General features: G+C 52.6%; 1 protein-coding gene across 2 annotated transcripts; it reads left to right on the forward strand.

Moving 5' to 3' along the window:
• Positions 1 to 947: 947 nt before the first annotated feature.
• On the forward strand, positions 948 to 16,146 carry LOC129197227 (excitatory amino acid transporter 5-like). 2 transcript variants are annotated; one of them, XM_054805440.1, is made up of 11 exons: positions 948 to 1,124; positions 3,338 to 3,417; positions 5,338 to 5,550; positions 6,341 to 6,383; positions 7,207 to 7,429; positions 10,530 to 10,629; positions 10,837 to 11,070; positions 12,736 to 12,930; positions 13,630 to 13,764; positions 15,804 to 15,916; positions 16,013 to 16,146. In XM_054805440.1, the coding sequence occupies exons 1-11, from the start codon at positions 948 to 950 to the stop codon at positions 16,144 to 16,146; spliced, it is 1,647 nt and encodes a 548-aa protein (XP_054661415.1). The 2 variants fall into 2 exon arrangements, with proteins under 2 accessions (XP_054661415.1, XP_054661414.1); XM_054805439.1 differs by having other exon boundaries at positions 15,804 to 15,903; positions 16,009 to 16,146.
• Positions 16,147 to 24,008: the final 7,862 nt, after the last annotated feature.

Consider the following 24,008-nt stretch of genomic DNA (forward strand, 5'->3'; position numbering starts at 1 on the left):
GCCTTCCGTGTGGCTTTGTTTTGTCCGTGTAAAATACGGCAATGGTATGAGAGGGTTTCGTGGTCTTATCTGTAGGTGGGGGGGGGGGGGTAAAATCTGGGCCAGAGAGGTTTTACTTCAGAGACGTTTTACTGTTTCCCCGTTCCCAGAGCATCCTCAGCCTGGGAACAGCGCTGTATCCCTAAACCCCCCCACCCCATCCTTCAGCTGCCTTCTGCACCGCTCTCCTGCCCCAGCGAGACTCCTGGCCTGAGCCAGAGTCAAACTGGACATAGAAATACTCTAAAACATTGTGGGCAGCAATGATTATTGACCAGACTTCCCAGCAGCATCCTGTGCCCTTGGGCAACCTCCCTGCAGAGCTGGGGGGGGGGCGGATCTGTTGGGGTAGATATTCCTGTGGGTACGTTCAGCATCGTCCCTCAGGGCCTTGGGCTGACGGTCTGTGCAGATTGCCATGGGAAATTCTTCGAATGACTGGGAAACAGTGTTCCTTTGCAAGCTTTGCCCTCACCAAGCCCTTACAGACGTGGGGTAGGAAGGGGGTGCGCTCACAGCCGGTGGGAGCACAAATCCCATGGCAGCCTCGGGTGGCGGGACCCAAATCCTTTTGGATCAGGAACCGTGACAGGAAGGGAGCTCTGGGGCTGAATCCCTGCTCTCAGCTTGTGGCACGCGGCCCCGATCCCAGAGGGTGGAGGGTGAACCTGGGAGGGTCCGGCACCGGCAAGGCTGGATGCCAAGCCCAGATTAACCAGTTGAAGACGTCACTTTCCATTATGGGAACGGCTCTCAAATAGCCCTGAAGCTTTTGGTCCTGGGGATTAGCTGCGGGTGTGCTCGGCTCCCGGCAAAAGGCAGGGGTCCGTCGGCGCAGCGGTGCCCAGGGCAATGAGTGGGGCCGGGAGCTGCTCCGACGGGCACCGCCTGGGCGGCTGAGGACGACCATGTGGGAGCGGGTCAGGAGAGCTCTGCTGAACTCGCTGTCCACGACCTTCCTGCGTGTCTGGAAGTGGGTACAAGCTTTCTGGTGTAAAAATGGCCTCCTGACCCTGTCGATGCTGTCGGTTGCCACCGGGTGCCTCCTGGGGTTCCTGCTGCGGGCGCTGGAGCTGACGGAGCTGGTAAGCCTGGCTGGGACGGGGACGGGAGCGAGGGGGACGGAGCGGGGCAGTCGGGGCAACCAGCCCTGGTGCCAGCAAGACATCGCCATCAAGGGCCCCAGATGGGCGCAGCCCCAAAAGCAAAGGCTCCTGCCCAGGAAAACCACCTCTCAGGGCAGGTTTCTCCCCGTGGCTTTTCTTTTTTTTTTTTATTTGACCAAAAAGCTGCCAAAGCTGCAGGACAAATCCTGCCTCCCTCCACTGGGACGACTGGGGGGCTCTGGGATGACTCCACGGAGCTGCAGGAGCCTCCAGGTGGGATGGGGATGGGAAAGGGGGGGGGGATGGATGCCTGGCTGCTGGCTAACAGGCTCCCCCCAACACAAACAGCAGCGCTGGGGTCCGAGGGATCAGCTCCTCCTGTTACTCGCCACAGCTGCGCAGATGCTCCACCAAAGCACGTTTCCATTCTCTGGAGAAGGCTCAGCAAATCAATACGGGGCTGGCAGAGCGCCCGGGGGGCTTCCAGGGGGTCACCTTCCTCTGAGGACCCTCGGAGTCAAACGCATTGGAGGAAAAAAAAAAAAAAAATGCACCTGAAAGTGCTTTCACTCAGTGCTTTCTAGGAGCATTGTGCTGTTAAACGTCACCGCGCTAAAAGCCACGCTGCAGCTCAGCCCTGATCTTCGGCCGCGCTGGCGGAGTCCGGGAGGGAGGATGCTGCTTCGGGGAGAACTCAGCTGGCGCTGGAACATCCCCGTGTCACCCGCTAGGATTTAGCAAAGTCTTGTCACTTCAATTACGCCCTTCGGCATCACCACCCACAGCGGAGATGATCTTTTTACTTAATTGAAGCCGGGTGTAATCTCCTTTCACACACACACCCCCCCCCCGCCGTGCATGCGCCCATGAGAGCCTGGCAGCCGCCCGCACCAGGCTTGGGGCTGGTAGAACCCTGGGGACTCCTGCCCTTGTCCTGCCATGCACCGAGTTCATCCGTCCTCTGCCCCAGTCCCATCCTGCCCTGTTGCCACAGCCCTGCACATGGTCCCTTGCAGCCACTTCTCCCCGTCAGAGACTTTTGTCCCAAAATCCGTGCTGCAGATGAGGGGCTGGAGAAGCGGCCGGTCCCCGTTTTCCTCCCCACGCTGGGAAAGTGTCACGAAGCTGAGAAACCCACTGACACAAGAGACGCTGCTCAGACCTGCTGTTACTCCTTGCACCTGGCTGGACCCATCGCAGCTCTGCTCAACATGAGCTCCCCGGGGAAACGGGCCAAGTTTAGGCCACACGGGTGGGTTAGCACAGGGACAGCAGCGTGGAGCATTTATTTCAATGGTTTGCCTTGGCATCCCGCAAAGGCTGGTGGCATTGGTTACCTTGGAGTAGCCAAAAGCACCTGCTTGGTTGGGGCTATCTCAGATCCGTCCCTGACACCTCTACGGTGGCACAGTGAAGGACTGGGGGGCAGGCAGGGAGGGAGGGGAGGGGAGTGGATGGATTGGTGAGTGAGGGATGGATGGAGGCATGTAGGGAACTCAGCAGCCGGAAGGTTGGTGGATGGAGAGATGGATCGAGGGATGGTGGATGGAGGGATGCTGGCCAGGTGGCCACTCCTCCTGTGGGATCCAGGCTTTGGGGGGGGTCTCTCTCCAGGCAGCCCTTCCCCATGCCCATGTGAGGAGCGTAGAGGTGGATGGATGCCACGGGGTGGAAACCTCCCTCGGTGCACCGTGAGGCTGCACCACAGATGGGCTGGACACTCCGGCTCTCCCTGAGCTCGGCTTTGCCATTTGCACCCTCGAGGTGTTTTTGCTGCCGGCACCAGGCTGCACCCGACAGCTTCGGGGCGCTTGCAGATGAGCCTCTGCTCCCCAATAACAAGTGCAACGGCGTTCGGGAGGAGCCAGCGGTGGGGCTCTGGGGACCATTCCCTGGAGGGTGATGGATCCAAAGATGTTTTTAGAGGGGACCAGCCCCATACGCCCCTCTCCGGTTCTCAGACGAGTTTCCCACACGGCCAGTATTTCCAATCCCTGCCCCAGCTCCTGGTAAGGGACAGCCAGAGAAGCAGCGTCTCTGAGTCCCGCGAGGAACAGCTGCCGCCTCGGAACCAAGCTCAGAGCTGGGTCTGGTTGGGAAAAAGGCAAATTTATGCGGTTTGAGCCCTTAACCCGTGATCAGCGTCCACTTCTCAGCTCTCACCTGACACAGCGGCTCTGCTCTATGCGCAGGAGAAGCAGTATTTTTCCTTTCCTGGAGAGCTCCTCATGAGGATGCTGAAGATGCTGATCCTGCCCTTGATCACCTCCAGGTAAGACATCAGCTTCTGCTTCTGAAGTACCATGTCTCCATCGCGTTGAGATCACCCCATGATCCCCCATTGAAGAGATCACCCCAAAACTGCCTGGGGAGAGAATAACCCCATCCCCAAGCAGCCAGCAACCAAGCAGCATCCCCTGGCTTGGTGTCCATCCAACCCCATGATTTCCCAGCAAAAGTCTGGGACAAAGCCTCACCCGGATTTGGTAGACACCTGCACCCAGGTCAGACCCCAGCACTGGCTGGGGTGTTTCCCTTCTTTTTGGTCCCGACCGTCTGAGAATGCTGGGACCATCTGTGGGTGGCTGATGATGGGCAGCTGTTCAAACTCCAAGCAGATTTCCTTCTTTAGAGGGTTCTGAGAAAGTTCAGGTAGAAACCACAAGCATCCCTCAGTGTTGTGTCTACGTTGGCAAATACCACATTTATCAGCCTGGCCAGATGTAGAAATAAGAAACAGAGCTGACAGAGTCACACTCACGTCTAAGCAAGGTCTTGAAAAGCTTGCATGGATTTACCTATTTTAGACACTTGCTGGCACATGCTCATTAGAAATACCTAATTAGCTCTTTGTTCCCTTGAGGACGTGTCCCTTCTCTATTGCTTTTTCAGAGTTTGCTTGCTGTCCCACTTGCCTTTGGTTTGGTTTTGGGAGCAGGGTGGTCTCTACCCTGGTCACACTTGGCCTTTTTGGTATCAGCCCCCGTAGAGCTGCTTGCTTTCCCCCTCCAGTACTTCGCGCCCCCTTCCCTGGTGCGCTGCCTGGGTTTTCCTTCGCTCTCAGCCCACCGCTCTCCTGCCTGCGGGTGTGGGGTCTGCACAGGGGGTCCCAGGATTTTTCTTGCGTGTCGAATTGAACCAGGCTTTTCTGTTATTTAATTATTGAATGATGGTGAAGTGGCGTCTTCCCTCTATGCATCAACTCAGAGGGGACCAGGTGCACTCCGGGGATGGATTTGTCCAGGTTGGGGCTCAGCTCTGGAGCTCCCCAGGCCTCATGTTGGAAAGCGTCACCCACCTCCGCGTTGCTTTTGTGGCCTCTCGAACTTCCCAGGGTCTCTCTCTCCTCCTGGACACGTGGCTGCTGGAGGGAATCTATGGGCTGGCCACCACCTCAACCACCCCTCCCCGTGTGACCCCAAGGGCGGCACTCACCCCCGCAGCCTCCGTCTCCATCACATCCTGCCCCGGGGCTCGTCAGGCCACTGCCGAGCGCTGCCAGTGAAAAACGGCGGCCAGGAGCTCGGTGTGGGTCTGCACGCCCATGGGGGCACGCTGCAGCCCCCAAACTCTCCCGTTTGCCCCCAGTGCCGGCACCACCACCAGCCAGCTCTCCCTGCCGGTGCAGCCTGTAATATCGTCTCTATTTTTAGTCCAGTTTTGTTTAAAAGTAGCTTAGGGACTACTTCTTAGGAAAGCTTATGTGTACGTGAGGTCTGAACCAGCAGCTCTCTCCTTGGGGGAGCGGGGTCCGTCCCCACCAGGATTTTATGAACCTTGCTAATACCCTTCTTCACTGTTGACAGCGACATGCAGCAGCAGCACAGGGCGTCAGAGATTTAAGAGAACATTATCACACACAAAAAAAGCAGCGTTAGTTATTCACCATCAAAATACACTAATATTTACTTCTTATCCCTTATAGAAAGCACAAAATATGGCCAGACCTTGAAAAGGGACCCAGAGAGGTGTCTCCTGCCCTTCGCAGCTCAGCCTGGGTTGCCACAAGCCTGTCGTGGAAATGAGATCCTGCAGGCACAGGCACATGAATGTGCGAGAGCTCGGTGATGCCCTTTAAGCACTGATTAAAAAAACATCTATGGAAACTTCTCCCACCTTGGAGATTTTGCCCATCAGATGCATCTTGTGCAGTTTTGGGAGCGGACACTGACCCCAATCTTTTCTGCTGCAGCCTCATGTCCGGGCTGGCCACCATGGACTCTAAGGCCTGCGGGAAGATGGGGGTGATCACCATCACCTACTACCTTTGGACAACCTTCATGGCAGTGACCGTCGGCATCATCCTCGTGGTCAGCATCCACCCTGGCGCAGCTGCCCAGAAGGACAACTACTCAGTGGGGAAAGTAGTGCTCAGCTCCGCCGATGCGTTACTGGATTTAATCAGGTAGGTCACGGGATTTCAGGAGGAGCCAAGTTTATGATGGCGTTTCACAGACAAGATATTCCCACAAGGCACCGAGTTCCTGGGAGATACTGAGATGTTAAGGGAAACGGGAGAACCATTGGCCACGCTGACGAGGCACCGGTACCTCAGAGCCCAGTGACGTGGGGTTTGTTTCTCCCCACGCGTGTCCCTCTGGCCACTCGGTCACCCCCATCGCTCTCCTCCCAGAGCCACCAGCAAAGAGGGGTGCGGCAGGGGAGAGCAGGAAGATTTAAATTCCCTGCGAAGCTGAGCAGTTCTCCCTCTGCAGCCCCAGCCGCGACACGCCAAGCCCTGCAGCTCCTCGGGCTTTGCAAGGTAAAAATGAGCAGGAGCTGGCCCAGGGCTGGGTTAAAGCGGAGGGCAAGGGTTAACTGGGGAGCAGGGTGCAGCACAGACCCCGGGGCTGGGGGAGAATCTCCGTTATCCGGAGGCGTTGGATCAACTGGACGAGGCTTTGAGCATCCCACTCCAGCTTTGCGGGTGGTCCTGCTCTGAGCAGGGGGCTGGAGGTGGCAGAGGTCTGTCCCTGCCTCTGGCTTTCCATGGGTCCGGGTTACGCACGGTTCACGGTCCTGCTCTTCGTTCGCCTTCCAGCCCGTCTTCACCCTCGGCTTGCACAGAGGACATCAAGCCGGTGGGGGCTGTAAGGGTCCCTCTCTCGGCCCCCGTGCCCGCCAGAGCTGCTTCCCAGGTTCTTCCCCGTGTTCTCACGACACGCTTTAACCCCTGCGCCATTGCTCTCTTACAGAAACATGTTTCCTTCTAATCTCATCGAAGCTTCATTCCAGCAGGTGAGTTCACCCGGCCCCACCGCCACGGGCAGCCGGGATGGCGCTCAGCTCTGGACAGGGCTGCTCTCCTCCCTGCCTGGGGGCTCTTCCCCACCCACAGCCTGGACATGAGCCCCTTCCCTTCCCTTCCCTCTGCCCCCCTCCCCGCCCTGCCTGCTCCCCGGCTGCTTTCTGCTCGCCCCAGGGTGGGCACCTGAAGGCGGGAGGGTGCTGCTGGGGGGGGGCACGGACTCGCAGGGACGTCCCTGCTGCCCTCCGCCTGGGGGGGGGGGGCTCCTGGACAACAGCAGCGTGTCTCTTCCCTCGGACCCCCCGCTCTTGTGCAGCGGCTTCTCAGACCCTGGGGATCGGGGAGCAGGGGCGGAGGGGTGGGCAGGCAGCAGGCGTGGGGGAGGAAAGCTTGAAGGAAAGGTTGGGGTGGACGAAGGGGAGAGGCTGAGGAGGGGCCAGGTAGGGTGGAGGGGAGAAGGGAAAACGAGCGTTGGGAAAGCATCTGTAAAGCCCCCAGAAGGAGAGGGATGGGGGGTGAAGGAGCCTCTCCACGGGGACCACAACGCTCGCCCAGTGCTGCGCCAGGATCCTGCAAGCGCCGTGTGTCCGCAGCCCTGCTCGAGGACGGCTGTGCCGAGCTCTGCAGGGAACAACCACAGTTCCCCTTGCCTGCTTCTTGCTTCTCTTCTTCCCACCAGCCTTTTACTGCTGAAAAACAAACTTTGAACCTCCAGGACCACCTGGCCCAGTGATGGCTTTGCCTCTGCGTTGAGAGCAGGATGGATACCATTGCCAACAGGACACTAACCTCACTGCTTTGCTTTCGTTCCAGTATCGAACCGTTCTTGTCCCGGTGGTGAAATCTCCCGGCTTTCCAAAGATCCCAGGGAAATCTCTCAGTTTTATTTACTTTGCACCCGACGATGAAAACCCTGAAATTCATCGGCCTGTGTTCCTTGAGCTGACACCGTCACCTGAGATGACCTACAGGACCCTGCCCGGGACCAGCAACGAGATGAACGTCTTGGGAATCGTCATCTTCTCAGCAACGATAGGTACCTGCTCAATAGGGAACGGGGCTCCACACCACGCTCCGACGCAGGGCTGTTCAGCGGCGGTCACAACCCAGGGTGGTAACTGCTGCGGCCACCACGCTGTACATTGAGGTAGGGACGCCCAGAGGGATGAGGTTATTTTAGCTCTAACTGCTCAAGTCCCTGGGGAACCGGGCACAGCACGGAGCTTGTACCAACACCTTCATCGGTACCATCCATAACGGAGCTCAGAAAAGGTCCTAGGCACTGAGAAGGCTTTTCTCCCTAGGTTTTCCCTGTGAGCCTCCACAGCCCAAGCACGGGTCCTGAGGGTTTTCAAGTCGTCCCATCAGCTGGAGGGTTCTTTTTATGAAGTCTGCTGAAGTGAGCTGTAACTCTTGCAAAGGTGACCTGGGACACAGCTCACTACAAACGGTCCGAGCCCTTCACATGGGCAACGTTCAAACTCCCTGAGCAGGCGGCAGGTGAAAGCTGGGTCGGGCTTAGTGCCCGTCACAAATGTATGGAAATTTATAACAGGGCTTTCTGAAGATGGTAAGAAAGCATCCTGCATTGCACAGCTTGCAATCCCGTGTGGACAAGGCGCTCGGCAGCAATTTCAGGAAGGAAGAAGGAGCAGAGGTTGGATGAAGAGAACGGGCAAGGGATGGGGAGGAAGAAGGTTTAAAGGGGAGAAAGTCACGGGAAGGAGGAACTTGGAGCTGACTCAGAGCCTAAGATAGAAGGACACTGGGTGCAAGGCTGAGGGAGGAAGGGACGAATCGGGAGGGAAGAGCAGGAGGTGATGAGATGAGCACAGGGGCAGGATTACGTGCAGATTAAGAGGTGAGGGCAAGGAGCTTGAATTTAGTGTATAAGGAACCAAAAAGCCAATTAGAGGATTTGAGGGGTGGAGGCGGTGTGGCCGGCACGGCACTGGAGCACACCGGACCGTCAGAGCCGGGGGACAGCGGCCAGTTGGAAAGGCTACGTTACAGTGCGTGCCTGGAGAGGTGAGACCAGGCAGAGACAGACCCATGTGAAGATCCTTACAGACAAAACACAAGTCTACAGCAGACTCCTGTCCCGGGACCAACCCCACCTGCGGACCGCGGACGCTCAGGGAAACGTGCCGAGCTCCTGCTCGCAGGACACGTGCCCTCCTCTAGCCCAGCCAAACGAGCGAGGAGAAGCCGCTTTTCTCTCCCGAGATTACCACCCCCCTACCCTGCCGTGGGAGTGAGGATCGGATCAGCGCCGGGTCAGGACGCAGTGGGAGATCAACCCTCGCCAGCCCCGGCCACCCAGCTGCGCTCCCCAGGTTTTGCACGGGCTGGATTAGAGCTCCACGAGGCCACAGACCAGCACCGGTGACGGGCAGCTTGGAAAAGGGCGTTCGTACATCCACGAGAAGCTTTACCTGCGAGGAGAGGTTGAATTAACGGGGTTTGCCTGGCAGAAAACAGGAAAGGGAGAGGGAAAGCCAGGAGACACAGCTCTGCGCCGTGGGAAACGGGGATCAGCTCCTCCTTGCAGCAAGGCGGGGAGGCCAGGTGGAAGCTGGTGGAGATGTTGGCAAAGGGTATTTGTGCCCAATACCAAAATTAGACAGTTTGTGGGAACAAAACCAAGGTGTCCACGTAGTATCCACCGGCTGCCCAGAGCGTCTTTGCTGTGGGTGGTAACCCCACACAGCTACCACAGCTCCAGTGGTCTCTTCACTGACACGGAGCATCTCCAGTCCTATCTGCTGCTTTTGAAATCCAGACAAGGGCAGAGATGTGAAGTTACCTGAAGCAAGCTGTCCATTTTCTAGGGGGATCTTTTCCAAATCAGCTGTCTGTAGGACCTGAAGAGAAATGGGTTTCTTTCAAACCAGCTGTTATGGCCACCAAATACCGGATGACTATCCAGAGTTGAGACGTAAATATGCCAAACCTTGTCTCATTTCTGAAAGTCCTGGCAAAGATGACCCTATCTCACCTCTCTTCTGAGCAAGCCAAGAGATCCGACCACCTGCCAAGGGTCTCTAGGAGTCCTCAGCCCTGAAGAACAAAGAGGGATGAGAGGGACAAGACGAGATCCTGACTATATTCTTCTTCCCCAAGCTAAAGCAGACACTTGCACAGTGCTTCAGAAGTAATTTAGCTAATGGGACCAACACAGAAAGTGCACGCACTGGGCTGGAAACCAGGTGGGCAAATACTCAGGCTCATTTTTCTTTTGCCCAGTGGTACCTGGGAAACCTCCTCGCCAGTCAAAGCAACGGGACTTAGCACCGGCCAGTTTTGTGCTGGCAGACCAGAAAGCACCATAACCCCTCTAACCGTTCCTACATTTCTGTTCTAGTATTCCTAAAACAGAAAATTACACTGGAATTAGGTTAATGCAACAGCATCAAAAGAAAATCCAGAATTAATACAGAAAACTTAATGCCTGTATCTAAGCAACTCAGATCCTTCCTCTATTGCTGTACGGTCGCACATGTTGTCACCACCACGGTACGGTCTGTGAGGCACCGACAAAGCCATCTGCGTGAAATAACAGCCGGTTGGCAGCCAGCACACCCCGTCCCACGAGGGGGGTCCACGCGGGATCCGGCAAATCCGAGCATTTCTGAAACCCATCCAAGCGGCAAGACGCGGCGCGCGGCTCTTTTCGCTCCAGAGCAAGGGCAGGGACGCAGCACATCATCACATCCTTAGCTGTATATAACCCCGCTGAGCTTTGTCCTTTAAAAAACCCTGAAGTTTTGTTTCCGGAGCTAAATTATTCTTGTATTACCAAATAATGAGACAGCACGTCCACCTCTAGAAGTGATTCTTCCAGTGTTGAGCAGCACTGAAGAGTTTATCAGTTATCTGTGCAAGGAATAGTCCAAATCCTGGGTTTGGTGGGGTTTTGGGGGGTTTTTTGAGAACAGACCAGATGCTTGTATTTGCTTAGAGCAGAGAATCACTGTGGCCCGTAAGAGTGTGTGGAAATCTGTTTCGGGTCTGACCCGCTGTGAGTTTGCCCAGTAAAACCCATTCTGTGACCAGCAGAGCCTCCGGACACTTGGCATGACACAAGCTGCTCCCGGGCACTGTTGTGTGACATAAAGCGATGTTTTTGGTTGCAGGACTTCTCCTGGGAAAAATGGGCGAGCGAGGAACTCCGCTGGTTAACGTGTGCCAGTGTCTGAACGAAGCAGTTATGAAAATCGTCTCGATGGCAGTTTGGTAAATCTGTTTTTGATTGGTTCGGTTATTTTCTCACCTGCTAGCTAATGGTAATGCCGGTCATACAGATACTCACATGGATCTATTGTTTGCATTTATTTTTGTCTGGCTGTACCGCACGGTACCAAATACCGTAATGACTGTCGTGCGGTGCTTCAGTGATTGCTGCACACTCATAAATATTTTCTTACGCTTATTCTTTGCAAGGTACTTCCCCTTTGGCATTGTATTTCTCATTGCTGGAAAGATCCTGGAGATGGAAGATCCATCGGTGATCGGACAGAAGCTGGGACTGTACGCCATTACAGTGGTGTCAGGGCTAGTCATCCACGGACTTGTTCTCCTACCTCTGCTTTTCGTGCTCATCACCAAGAAAAATCCTTTCGCTTTCATTCAGGGGATACTGCAAGCCTTGCTGATCGCCTTAGCTACATCATCCAGGTACGCAAACGTGGCCGAAATACGCCGACGCGCCTGAGGAGCCATCCGGTTTAGTTGAGGGAGACGCGGCTGCGCGTTCAGCCAGGCGAGCTGTGGGAGAAGGGGGTATAATTCAAAGAAAAATTATGCTCCGGCACTGTTTGCAAGCGAGCGCTTCCAGTTTTAGCAGTTAGCGGGATGTTGGCGCTGCCCCGGTCCTCAGCGGGGACAGCCTCGCTGCGTCCTCGGACCCGGCCAGCTCGCGTTGCTCTGCTGCTCGCCCTCTCCTGGGGTTTTCCCAGAGCAAAGCAGCGATGTTTGGGCACGCGTCTGCCGCTTTCAATTGCTGCAGTCGGTTTTCTTCTGAAGAATTCAAAACAGGGCTGTCGTAGGTGCTTTATGAAACAGCGTGGGGTTACGATCCTGGGTTTTCGTTGAAAACATCAAAAGCTCTACTGAACGGTTTACTGAAAAGCTTAAATCAACTCCTGTGTCCCCCAAGCTCCTCCACAGAAAAGCGTTGCCTACTTAGGTAAGATTTTATAATTTTAAATTATTTTTATCTATTCTATATTCATTGAAAAACATTCTTTATAACAACGAAGGAACTTTACATTAGAAACTGCCTTCTTTTCTGGAACACACGCAAATTAAAACATTTTCTTAGAAAACATTCCACTAGGCAAAAGGGTTTTTCTGGCCTCCCTAATGTCGCTTCTTCCCATAATCCCAATAAAATCATCCAGGACTGCGCCCCCCTGCCCCAGCACCCACCGCTGCAGGTCTCTTCTGCCGCCCTGACCTCTCAGAGCTCCTCCTGCGCTCGGGTCTCCAGCTCCGTCTCCATCGGGCTTCCTCCTCGCCCTGCTCCACCACCAGCTAAGCCAGCTGCGGAGCTCTCACGCAGGGGACGGCGCGGGCGCTCTGCTCCTCGTCCCGGCCCTGCGGTCCGTGCCCGGGGCTGGTGGCCATCGCGCCACGCGCTGCGGCCAACTCCTTTCACAAAAAGCCGTCTGTGCCTCCGCGAGTCCCTCGCACTCCCATCGGCTTCTTTTCCGCGTGCGTTTCCTCTCTCCCACTCGGTCTCCTTCCTCCGCGTCCTTATTCCCGACTCCCGCGTGACGGCTCGCGTCCTCGTGCTAGATGGAAGCAAGAGAGAAAGGTCAGGGGGGTGCAGGAGCCGAGGCAGCTGCTCCTGGTGCGCGCGGCACGGAGGGGACGAACGAGGGACACGGGGTCTGGCTGCCCCCCCCCAGCCCCGGCACGGCCAGCGCCGGCGGATGCTGCCCCGCACCAGCGTCTGAGGTGCGGCAGGATTAACGTGGGCACCGGGGACGTACAACAAAGCCGTAACCATCACACGGAGCTGTTCGTAGAGAGCGGTGCCTTCGGCCACTGAAATGACTTTCTGACGTTTTATCTTGCAGGCAGCGGCTAATTGACTACTTGGCTAATTACGTGGATTCCCCCAGTAGTGCAAGCTGAAGAAACTTTTCACTGCTATAGCAATTTGCTATATATAATAAATATAATATAATATAATATAATATAATATAATATAATATAAATATTGCTGCTGCCTTTACCCTCAGGAGGACTTGTATTTCTATACCGTTATTCTGGTTCCTATTTATAAAGCTAAACGCAAACAATAGAGAGAACTACCGATCATTTCTTGTTCTGCAGCTCAGCAACCTTGCCCATCACCCTGAAGTGTCTCCTGGAAAACAACGGAATAGACAGACGCGTGGCACGATTCGTCCTCCCCGTCGGCGCCACCATCAACATGGATGGCACGGCACTGTACGAAGCGGTCGCTGCTATCTTTATTGCCCAGGTCAACGAATATGACTTGGATTTGGGACAAATTATAACGATAAGGTAAACATTTCTTTGCAGCGGCCGAATTATTTCTCTCTATTCGCGGTCTCGGACTTTTCCCGTTCGGCAGAGATCTTGCTACGGCACAGAGCGAACTTTGCCGGAGCAGGGACGGGTGCGGCGCGTGCCGGCCCCTGCGCTGCGCCAGGGAAAGCTCCGGCTCCGCACCCGCAGAATTTGCTGCAGAATCAAAGACTTTGCCTGTAGGTAAAAGCCAGGTTGTGAGCCAAGAGCATGGCTAGAGCAGGTCAAGACCTGCAGCGCGGACGGACGATCTCAGCGTAGAAGGGTTTGTGCAGGTCCAGTTTACTCCCCTTCAGGAATGGAATATCCTCACTTTCTAAGAGGGAAATCAAGCGCCTATCTAGATAAAAGTAAGTAAGTACAGCTGCAAATATTTAGCAATTTTATGCAAGGGCCGCCTACGCTGGAACGCAGAGGGGCGTTGTGTAAGCACGAAGCTCGGGGTGCCGGCTGCAAGCCCTCGGCCGCACCATGCACAGGCAGGGCCTCGGGACAGCGTCAGGGAGCGGGAAGGTGGAGGAAGCCAGATCCGACCCACTCCTTCCGTACAGGAATAACTTACTTTGCCATGCAAACATGCTTCCTTTTTTTTAAAAAAAAAAAAAAAAAAAAAACCACAAAACCCCCGACAAACCCACAAAACACAGTAACGGCGCAGCCACCTTCTCTTTGCAGCATAACAGCGACAGCAGCAAGCATAGGGGCTGCCGGGATCCCCCAGTCCGGGCTCGTTACGATGGTCATCGTGCTGACTTCTGTTGGGCTGCCGACCGACGACATCACGCTCATCATCGCCATCGACTGGGCTCTGTAAGTATTCCCCAGACGCAACGCTACGTTGCCCGATTGACGGTGACGTACTTGAAGCGGTTCTCGCGGAGGCAAACAGAGATTAAGGGATCGCAGAACAAGGCCAGGAGCCAAGTGTGAGGTTCTCCATCTTCCAATTATGTTCTTGAAATTGCCCAGGATAACTACAGGCAAACAGTCTCCCAAAGGAGTGCTTGACTTGAGGCGTTTCCGTTCCGAGGTGCCCATCACCGCCCAGCGCCTCGTTAAGGACTGTACGATGGAGAAGTGGTGATGGTATACAGCCACCCTCAAGTAACGTCCCCAGTGTGAAATACCAGCTTGCCCTGATTTTTTATATAAATTCCTATCTGATTGTACAACATGCCTCTGTTGGAAGTCTCAAATGAGTACGAAAATCTACCTTTCTGAAACATATATACACGTATATTTTTAAGAGATCAGAAAGACGCTACTTTCCTCAGTAGCGAGAGGTAAAAAAGGAGGAAAGCAGGCGCATCATCTTGTCTTCGCGAAGCATTACCGTGCAAGGCTGCCGTGCTTAACGTGTTCCCTAGAAACACCTCAAGTCTGAGTCTTCTCCAAGCTGTCCCCTCTGTGCACAAAGGAGGGCGGACGGCACAAGAGTCAAAGCAAAGTGGTGGACGGTACGGTATTTGTTTTGGTGGAATATTATCCCTGGAAGAGGAAGAGGTTGGTAAGGCAGGGTGAAAGGTATCTGGTTTCATGCAGGGAGAAATTAACATCAGCCAGAAAGACGCTAACGACAAAGAGAGACCGACACAAGGGGTGGAAACATGCAATTGTTTAGGAAAAAAAGCATGCTCTCCGGGAAAATAAATAAATAAATAGAAAAAAATCAGTCAGAGAAACCAATAATAAACTGCAAACCAGCGGTAATTATTTACAATATGTGCTCACCCAGTTTGCTGTTTCTACTTCTGAAATATGGGCATGTTCACGATGAAAAAATAGAAAGGAGAGAGAAATAGATGTGACATCAGAACAGCAACAAGGTAAAGCACGAGTTGGTTGCGCAGCAAATCATAGCAGAAAATTAAGACAGTTCTGGAACAGATGTAGCGAAACCCCTCTTGCATTTAATAAGCAACTTCCCTCTCAAACCTGTGTCACCAGAACTAAAACATCACTGGAGTTTCTACAAGTAAGGGCGACATTTTCAAAGGACCGCATCCAACCCCGAGAAGTCCATCTTCCCACGAGACCGTCTTCGTCTCGATGGATGAAGACCGCACTGACCTGAAGGCAAAACCTGATGCTTGATTACGTTTGTCGCGGGCAAACACAAGTCGAACACGTGCAGCTTGTGAAATGTGCCATTTTAAGAGAAAAATGAAGCGAATTAGCTAGGTGAAAAAACACACAGAGTAGATGCCGACTTCTACGTAACTGGCAGAGGGGTTGCTGAGTTGTACTTCACAGCCCCCCCGGACAGAGAGGAAACAGCGCCCAGGATCCCGGCTGCTTTTCTCTTTCTCGCGCGTAAAAGGGAGTTTAACTTTTCAGGTGAAACTTGTAAAATCTGAACACGACGCGAGTTCAGCCTTTGAGCATCGCAGGGTACCCAGCGCCATCACGTGCCGCAACCTGCTGGCACTTTCTGCCGATGCGAGAGGCGCTTAGATAAACGAGAGAGGTGCTGCGGATGGATGAACAAGATTCCCTCCCCGAGAGGCACCTCCGGGAGTTTCACTGAGGCAGCTCACCCCCACACCCAGCAAAAATCGTGACGATGCCTCAATCTGGGAAGTAGCGCGCGTGGGTCTGGGCGCTGAAAAGAGAAGCACGGTGAGACAAAAGAAGCCCCGTCGCCTTCACGGCCGAGGCTCAGACGTCGCGCAAGCCATTTTCTGTTTGCGAGAACAGCACCGCAACGCCGCGCTTGTCTCAACTTGCCATTAGCAAAACAGAGGTAGAGACGTTAGGGGTGGAGGTCGACCATGTTTCAACACCGTAGAGGACCCCGGGCAGGTTGGCTGTGGCCACCGACTGTATCCTCACGGCTCTCTCTCGCCTAGGGACCGATTTCGAACTATGACCAATGTCCTTGGTGATGCTCTGGCTGCTGGCATCATAGCGCACGTCTGCGAGAAAGACTTTGCCCCAAAGCCCCCCACGGTACGTACGGCTTGTCCGGAGAGCAGCAGATATAATACTGCACGGACACGATGCGCGTGCTCACTTAAGAAATTAAAATCGTATTTTTTTTTTTCCTTTTTGCAGCAAGATCCAGTAAGCAACACGGACAAACTTCCTTCTGTGGAGACCTCGCATCTGCATCCCAAAGATAACGTGATTGAAATGATTGAAGAAACTTTGTTCGATCAGGCAGGAGTTCATTATAACATCTGTCAGGTGTAGATCACGGCATTCCTGCTCCCGGGAACGGGACCTTGGTGCTGAACACTGACGTTGTGAATGTCGTATGCGGATGCTCTGCAAGATAAAGGCCTTACTTGGCACCAAAAATGGAAAAAATCCTCTCCAGACGTCGAAGAGCGCGGGACGCTCCAGCAAGCACCGACAGCACGGCTCTGGCGCTCGGGGCAAGGGAGCCAGCTCCTCCGCAGCCGGGGACAGAGCTGGGGTTCCAAGGGCGCACGCCTCACAGGTTTTCAAGCCCAGTTTCTTTTTGAAGGTTGGGGAGGTGAGCAGGTATTAGAAAAGTGGAACTGGATTAGAGGAGAAAGCAGTAGAGATGGGACAAAAATCTGACACCTTATCTGCTGGCCAGGCTGCGCTCTATCAGGTTTTCTTTATTATGGAGATTATTTTTTTTAATTCATTGTGGGGTTTGGTTTGGTTTTTTTTTTTTTATTACTAGGGTCTCATCTAAAAACTAAGAGTAAGTGAATTTTTCTCTAGAGCTCAAAATCGAAGCTGGACATAACTGGATTTTCCAGCTGTTACACAAGGACAGGGCAGCTGGTTGAAGCGTTTCGCTCTCGGCACGGACAGCGAGACTCATTTCAACTGCAGGGACCAGCTGTACACGTGTTTTTACCGGCTGTTTCATTACAGTGAAACTAATTGACCCGGCCCAATTGCAATTGCACTGATTTTCCCAGCTAAGGATCCGTCCCTAAGTTCGAATTCCAATCACAGCCTTAAAATCCAGGCTTCCCCGGGCAGCCTTCTCCACAAAAGCCTTTTACGTCAACGCTTCACGTCGCTGCGTTCATTTCTCTCTCGAAACGCCATCTCCTCCCTTTCCTCCCTCTTGCTTTGTCTTTACGGCCGCAGCGCTGGCTCATGGAAGCGGCCCCAGCTCCCACTAACATCGCCCGACTGTTCTCCAATTCCAGATCAAGAAAAACCTCCCTGTGCACAATCCCTTCACGCTGGAGCCAGGGGTTTTAAAGTATTTTCTAATTTAGAAGAACCATTAATCCCGCTTTTGCCAAATGAAAAGCAGAAGTTATTAAATACCATAAGCCAGCTTTTGCACAAAAACTAACTTCAAAAAGCCTTCGAAGAATCGGAATCACGGTCCAGGTAAGCTTGAGGCACTGCTGTCAACTCTGGCCTTTCTTACCCGTTCCTCCTAGGTTGGTTTTTTTTTTTTTTTTAAAAACCTTCTTAAACATTACTCCCCACCTCTTCTTCAGTAGGAGCAGCCGTGATTATTTCTCTTTTTGCAAACACCACATTTCGATCCGAGAGATCTCCGCAGCATCCCAGCTCATCCCTCGTTTACCGCCAGCCGGATGCGTCGCACCCATCAGCGTTCGGCACCGCTGCTTTGCAAACCCGACGACTGCGCGTCGTTCCTCTATACCCGGAGCAAGCTTGGGCACACCATACACACACCCCCCAGAAAAAAAAAAAATTTAAAAGGGGAGACGTTGGCGAAGGCTGGGGGGGCTGCAGGCAGCTCTGGGGCAGGGACCCCGGCCAAGCGTCCGTCTGCTCCAGTCATCCGCATCCCCCCAAAGCACGGACGGAGAAACGGACGCTTTCGCAGCGTGTTGGTCCAACGCAGTCGACTGAAAACAGGCAGGATGAAAAAGATGATTTCTCAGACCGGTTTAGACGCCTGATTTACGGCGCCGTAACTGGTGCCCGAGCGCCCACGTCCCTCGCTGGCTGCCCACGGCCACCCAGCACCCGTACCAGCACCAAAGGACAGCCGAGAGCAATCCTGCTTCTCGCGTACATTCCCCTCTCATCAATGAGCTCCGGACGCTACAACGCAGAATCTTAATCCTGCAATAAAAGACGGGACTGACTGTCCGCGACAGAGGTTCTGAGGTCAGCGGCGGGGATGTCCGCGGTCTCCGCTCACAGCACTGGGGTCTGCCTTCTGCGGAGCAGCCAGGTTTCCTCCCCTGCCTCCGGAGGCTGCAGTCCCGCTGCTAACGGCTTAAAACCAGCGCATCCTGGAGCTCGCTGCAACTGGAAGAACAAACCGTTACTGACTAAACGGAACGTTTAATCTCAGGAATAAATCTAAAGTAAACAACTCCGCGCAGCTTGGCTCAGGGGCTGCAAGTACTGTGGTTTATCAAGCTTTGGTTACATCTCCCAGTATCTGGTGAGATCCATTTCAGCAGAGTTTTGATTTGTGAAATCAGCAGCAAGGATGTTGTTCTACTACGGTTAAAAAAAAAAAAAAGGGGGGGGGGTGTCAGGGACAATACAGCCTTGTACCTTATGACAAATGCAGCGAGAGAGAGCTTTAACCACTCAGCAGTCTCAAAACTGGGTCTGTAATCACTTCGACCCTCCAACAGGATTAAAAAAAAAAGAAAAAAAAAAAATTCAAATGCTTCTGAAAGTCTCTTTGTGGTCTGGTAAAAAGTGAAGGCATCGGTATTGATGTGCAAAAGCCAAAGGCGGCGAGGACAATCCATCTTTTTCAGCGCCACCAACACGCACAGAAGAGGCAGCTTAATGACTCTGAACAGGAAAAAAAAATTGTGGAGAAGTTAAAGTGGCGTATTTACTGAATGCCCGAGTTAGGGGGCTGGTAAGGCATCCGCTGTCTCGGCAGATGTCCCTGGGATGGTCCCATCCCAACCCCGCCTGTATTTCCCATCATCTGCTGCCCGGAGGAACATTTACACCAGTTTGTATCTGCTGCTCGGCGGGGAGCAGCAGCCTCCATTTGCCAAAACTGAAAGCAGGCAGGCACCCACCTAACCCCAAAACGTCACCAGGACTCGATGGATCCAGAGTAATGAAAACTTATTAGTGGTTGAGGGACAAGAGATTTCCAGAAGAGATTTCCAGAACACAAGGAAGTAGCACAGAGTCTGGACAAAGTCACTGGGCATCGCCGGAAGGAGTTTTGATTCCGTCCCGACTGTCCCCGCGCTGGAGGGAGGCAAAGGAACGTTGCTCCGCGCCAGGCAAATCGAGGCATCTTGCTTAGCAAATTGAAAACCACCTGTTCAGCCTCAAAAAAGGTCAAATACAATTAAATCCTACTGATCGATACACTGCGCCTGCATCGTATTTCAATTTTCCCACACGTACAGGCAGTGCAAGGCGCACGTACCACACAGACGCTGAGACCCGGTGTACAGAAAGAACACGAGCTCCAAACCTTGCTCCTTGGAAATCCCTGTTTTCCTTACAAATATAAAAATCCCAGCTGACACTGCGATGGAGATGCTCCCCAGATCACGGCTTGCGTGTATAATAACGTAATAAAGTTGGAGAGCAACCGGGGGAAGGAACTTGGTTGTTACACAAGTAGTGTTTCCACCAAGAAAAAAAAAATTAAAAAAAATCACAGAAAGCTACTTCCATAAACTAAATCCCTGTGAGCGATATTTATGGGGTTTGTGGTTATTAAACAAAAGGAAAAGCAGCAGCAGCCCTTGGCTTTACGGCCCCTCCTAAATCCTGGCAGAAAATCCACCTATTGGGCCATACGAGCTTCAGTTAGGGAATGACGTTTCACCAATTTTGGCAAACTTGAGGACGAGATTCACCATCACCAGTGAGCTGAAAGGAATTTGCATCGAACTGACCCTTCGGCTTTACAGCAGACACAACCAGCTCGTTTCTACAGTCCATGACTAAGTGGCCTTGACCTTAAAGAAACGGGTTCCTTCCCGTGCTGTTAGATGTCTTCCAGAGCATCAATTATTTTTACAGATCTGAATTTTATAAAAGTGGCGAGTTTTGATCAGGGATTTTCACTTTTATATTATTTTGACATCTTTTTAGGATTTAGTAATAAGAGTGACCATAGCAGCAGCGCGGCATGGTAACGCTGGAAATGGTATAGAGTCAGTAGAGAGCGCTGCTACCTTCCTTTTAGATCAAAATGTACTTTGTTTTACGGAAACTGGAAAAAAAGAACAAAATAACATCTTGTAGCACGTGGCAAAATAAATTCAAAACAATAGATGTGAAAACCAGCTGAAACCTCCCATTTTAAAATTTAAAATGCTATCAGTTTCAAAATTACTCCATGCAATTTTTCTGGAATAACTTTCTGAAAATTCCATTCCACGAGCAGTTTTGAAAGCCTTTACTTAAATCTATTAGAACACCAAGTTCCTCTTTGAAATCAGATTTCCAAAGCAGCTCTAAACAATACACATGGCTTAACTACTGGATTTTGGTTTGTGGTTTGGTTTTTTTGGTTTGTTGGGTTTTTTTGTTGTGGTTTTTTTTTTTTTAATTAGCAGCCGATAACCTACACTGAATGCTCCTTTAAGGAGTAAACGCCTCCCTAGTGAATGTGCGCTGGGATTTGTCCATCTTTGCCTCTTCCCTCCCGATTCACTGAACGTGTTTATTTCCTTACGGACTTTCTCATTTCGTCTGCTGAGCTAATAAAAGCTTTCTGGAAAACCTGAACAAATGACGTTGGCCCTTACTGCCGGCAGGCGCTCCTCACCGCATCGCCCATCGCCTTGCCCCCCCCGGTAAGTCAGCAGATCCTACCGACGACGTAGCGGTGCGAGAGCAAAACGAGACGCAGCACGGCAACGCCTGCGTTCGTAGCTCTCATTTCCAAACTGTTCCACAACAAAAGTTCAGACCTACTTTTATAAATTCTTTATGTCGTGCTGAAACGCACCTGCAACTCTGCTGGGCGCCCAGGGCGCGCGTTCGGATACGCCACGGCCACGCAGAGCAGAGCGCGTCGGTCCTCAGCTACGCTCGGATCTTGGATCAAGACAAGCCCAGGGAACCCTGCGCCACGTTGCATCTCGCCGTGTTTGACATCCTCCGTTTGCAAACCCCCTAGGTTTTCAGCGGGGGGGGGGGGGGGGGAAGCTGAAACATCCCTGGGTAAGATGCTCCAAAATCCCTGTCAGGAGCCGGCTAGTCTCGTGCACGTGCGGGTGTCCCGGTGCCCAGGCGTGCAACGTACGCTTACCTTTGCTTTCTAGAAGTTACGCATCTCATCTGAACTATATAAAGGAAGTCCCCTGCGGTCAACAGCGAGAGACGGGCACCTTTGGAGCAGTAAATCTCCTGTATTTAGGAGCAGATGAATCGTCTTCTGAAGTCTCTTATTGATGGGCTTGGACAGGGTGATAAAGTTTTTAATTGCTTGAGTCAGTAGGATGACTCTCACTCTAAATTACGCATCTGAGCAGAGATATCTATTTTTATAATGCTGAGCCTTCAAACTCCGTAAGACCAGATTTTGGCTTTGATTTTGAGACACGACTACCCAAACCTAGCCCCACACAGACAGGGAAGAACGATAGGGTTGAAACATTACACCCAACCCAAAACTTGTTGCTTCACTTACCTGGACAGCTCACCTCAGAGGTCTTCTACTCTCCGTCCTTCCTTGAGCAGAACCACAACGAAATGGGTATTTGGCCATTCTCTTCCTTGTTGCCCTTTCAATATTCCCGAAGTCTTCAATCATCTGCAAAGCATTACCTTAAACCACATTCTGGTGCTAAAGTATTAACAGCAGCATCATGACCCCCACCTTCAAAATATTGTCTCGTCTTTACACATCGTAACTCCACTTTGCCGTCTTTTTGTCTGCCCCCCGAATGCCGAAGCCCAGACGGTTATTTGCTTCGACCGGCTGCAATCGGTGGAGACAGACAGACCAAACGGCCCTTGCACTTACAGCCTGGCGGACATCTGCTGCCGATTTCACAGCTCTGGTCAGGCTAAATCCCTCACGATTCTCCTCCTGACGCCAACAAAACGCCAGTCCTGACCTTTAATTGTTAGTTTCTACTCCTCACGCGTCGGCAGTTCTTCCCGAGAGGATACCTGTGTCCAGTCATCTATTATTCAGTTATCAGCTGCTCTTCGAGATCACGCTTTCTTCCAACCTGAGCACCAACTTGCATTTCCTACACATGAAGTCTTAAGTAGGAAACAAAACATTCACACATACCCTTTGCGAGTAACAGTTACTCACCTGCTCATAATTAGAGTTACAAAAGCAGAAATCTCTCTTTCTACTCATTCACGCCCGCGCTTTTTCAACCAGGTCCAAAAAAATACAGACAGGGAACTGGTAAGAACGTTTGTCCACCTATGGACCCGAATAGTGTCGCCTTCTGAATCTGCAGCCATAAACCCTCCCCTTCCCCTTTCACCTCACGATCCAGCAAAAGCAGCAGCTCAGCGAGCAGGAGCCAAGCTAAGTCCCACAGCCGTGACATGGCAGGGCATCACACAACAGAAATAACCGGCTGCGTCGAACACCACGAGCTCCTCAAGCGGCTCTACTGGGGCACGTTCGGTCTGCCAGGTCTTGGCTCAACAGCGCCAGACCAGATGCACAGAGAAAGGTGCGAACCCCCCGTGAACAGGCAGCTACAGAACAACCAGAGAAAGATGGAAGAAGCCTGTAAATAGGCAGATACAAACCAACCAGGTCCGCTCCTCCTTTCCCCATCCCTTCCTCGAAGCATCCAAACACACAGCTCTTCACCCAAGTCCCAACAGAAGAGGTGTTCTCCATCTCAGGAGACAGCTAGTAAAGATAATACGTTTTCTGGAGAAACGGAAGATGCTTTTGCTCCCCCCGCCTACAAAAGACTAGGCTGGGAACGGACACGCGCGGGTCAGGTACTGGTGGTGTACGCACCGGCTTAGCCGTCTGGGCATAACCTAGAAGAAGCTTCCCCTCTTCAACTGTTTGTTACTCTAATTACCAACTAAACCAAAACTAAAAACTTGAACTAAAGACTAAGTTCGAAGCACTGGAATAAATAACCCACACGCCAGCTCTGGAAGATAGGAAAAAATCAGATGATGGTATCTAATGGGTCAGGAGAAAATCAGAAGAATCAAGTAGCTTGTCCTACACTACGTAAGGAGACCCTGGTGGAAAAAGTAAAATTAGGATGGTAAGAGCCTAGTGTCATCACTATTCAAAAAAACCCAAACCGGCACTCTCCTGTACTCTAAAGCCCAGAATCAAACCCAAAATGCACACTTTAGTGAACCCCTTGCTTACAGCTGGTGCAGCTCATGAGGAATTTGAATGGCGTAGCATTTACACTTCTGTAGAAAACATTTTTATTTTCAAAAGAGCACAGATACAAAGGCGTCTGGAATGCCCTGACAGCTGGACAAAGAGATTAACTGCGATAGTCACCAGACTTAAAATAATCGAACAGCAGTAACGTGCTTTAGCCAGGCTCACAGTAAGAGGGGCAAAAACACCACCAGCAACAAATCGGGAAGTCTGACGAGGACCGCGGCCGCCTTCGAACCCCTCAGGAACGTACACTGCTGCCCACGCCAACGGCCAGGCGACTGCCGCCACGCTGAACCGGGCCAGGACAGGGAACACCAACATCCCGGTGCCCAAAGAAAACGGTCTCGTGACAACACCGCTCTGCGATGAAGAATCCCGGCGGAGGTGCCTTTACTGACGCAGCTACGGCAACAAGTCACGGGGCAGAGAGGAGCCGTCTCGGGCCGTGCGGGACCGTACGAGCGAACGCCTGGTGCTCCCTGGCAGCCGCACGCAGCAAGACGCTCCGTTAGCTAAGCGAGCCTCCGTGTTCCTCGCCAAACACAGCCTCCAGCTGGTTTTAATCTGCAGCTCAATTAGGAACGCGCTGCTTGAACTCAGTGTCACGAAGCCAGTTCTGAGAAGGGTGTTAATTCAATGACAAGCACCACAGCTCCTTGGCTGGCTCTGGACAGCAACCAACCGTGTCTGTGATCGCTGCAAGGCCATCGCTAACTTCACTTGAGAGGTGTTAAGCTGTCTCAAGTTGAAAATTTTGGCAGTTCGACAGGTTTCTGTGCGTGCGCGATTCATT

Source organism: Grus americana, chromosome 28, assembly GCF_028858705.1.
Source record: "Grus americana isolate bGruAme1 chromosome 28, bGruAme1.mat, whole genome shotgun sequence".
In the NCBI taxonomy this organism is placed as follows: domain Eukaryota; kingdom Metazoa; phylum Chordata; class Aves; order Gruiformes; family Gruidae; genus Grus; species Grus americana.

What these genes read in the sequence shown, in the direction of transcription:
- LOC129197227 (XM_054805440.1), top strand. Translation starts at nt 948, where the DNA reads ATGTGGGAGCGGGTCAGGAGAGCTCTGCTGAACTCGCTGTCCACGACC. An exon ending in CTGCCCTTGATCACCTCCAG is followed by an intron (nt 3,418 to 5,337) that starts GTAAGACATCAG and finishes TTTCTGCTGCAG; the next exon opens with CCTCATGTCCGGGCTGGCCA. An exon ending in GGACAAATTATAACGATAAG is followed by an intron (nt 12,931 to 13,629) that starts GTAAACATTTCT and finishes TTCTCTTTGCAG; the next exon opens with CATAACAGCGACAGCAGCAA.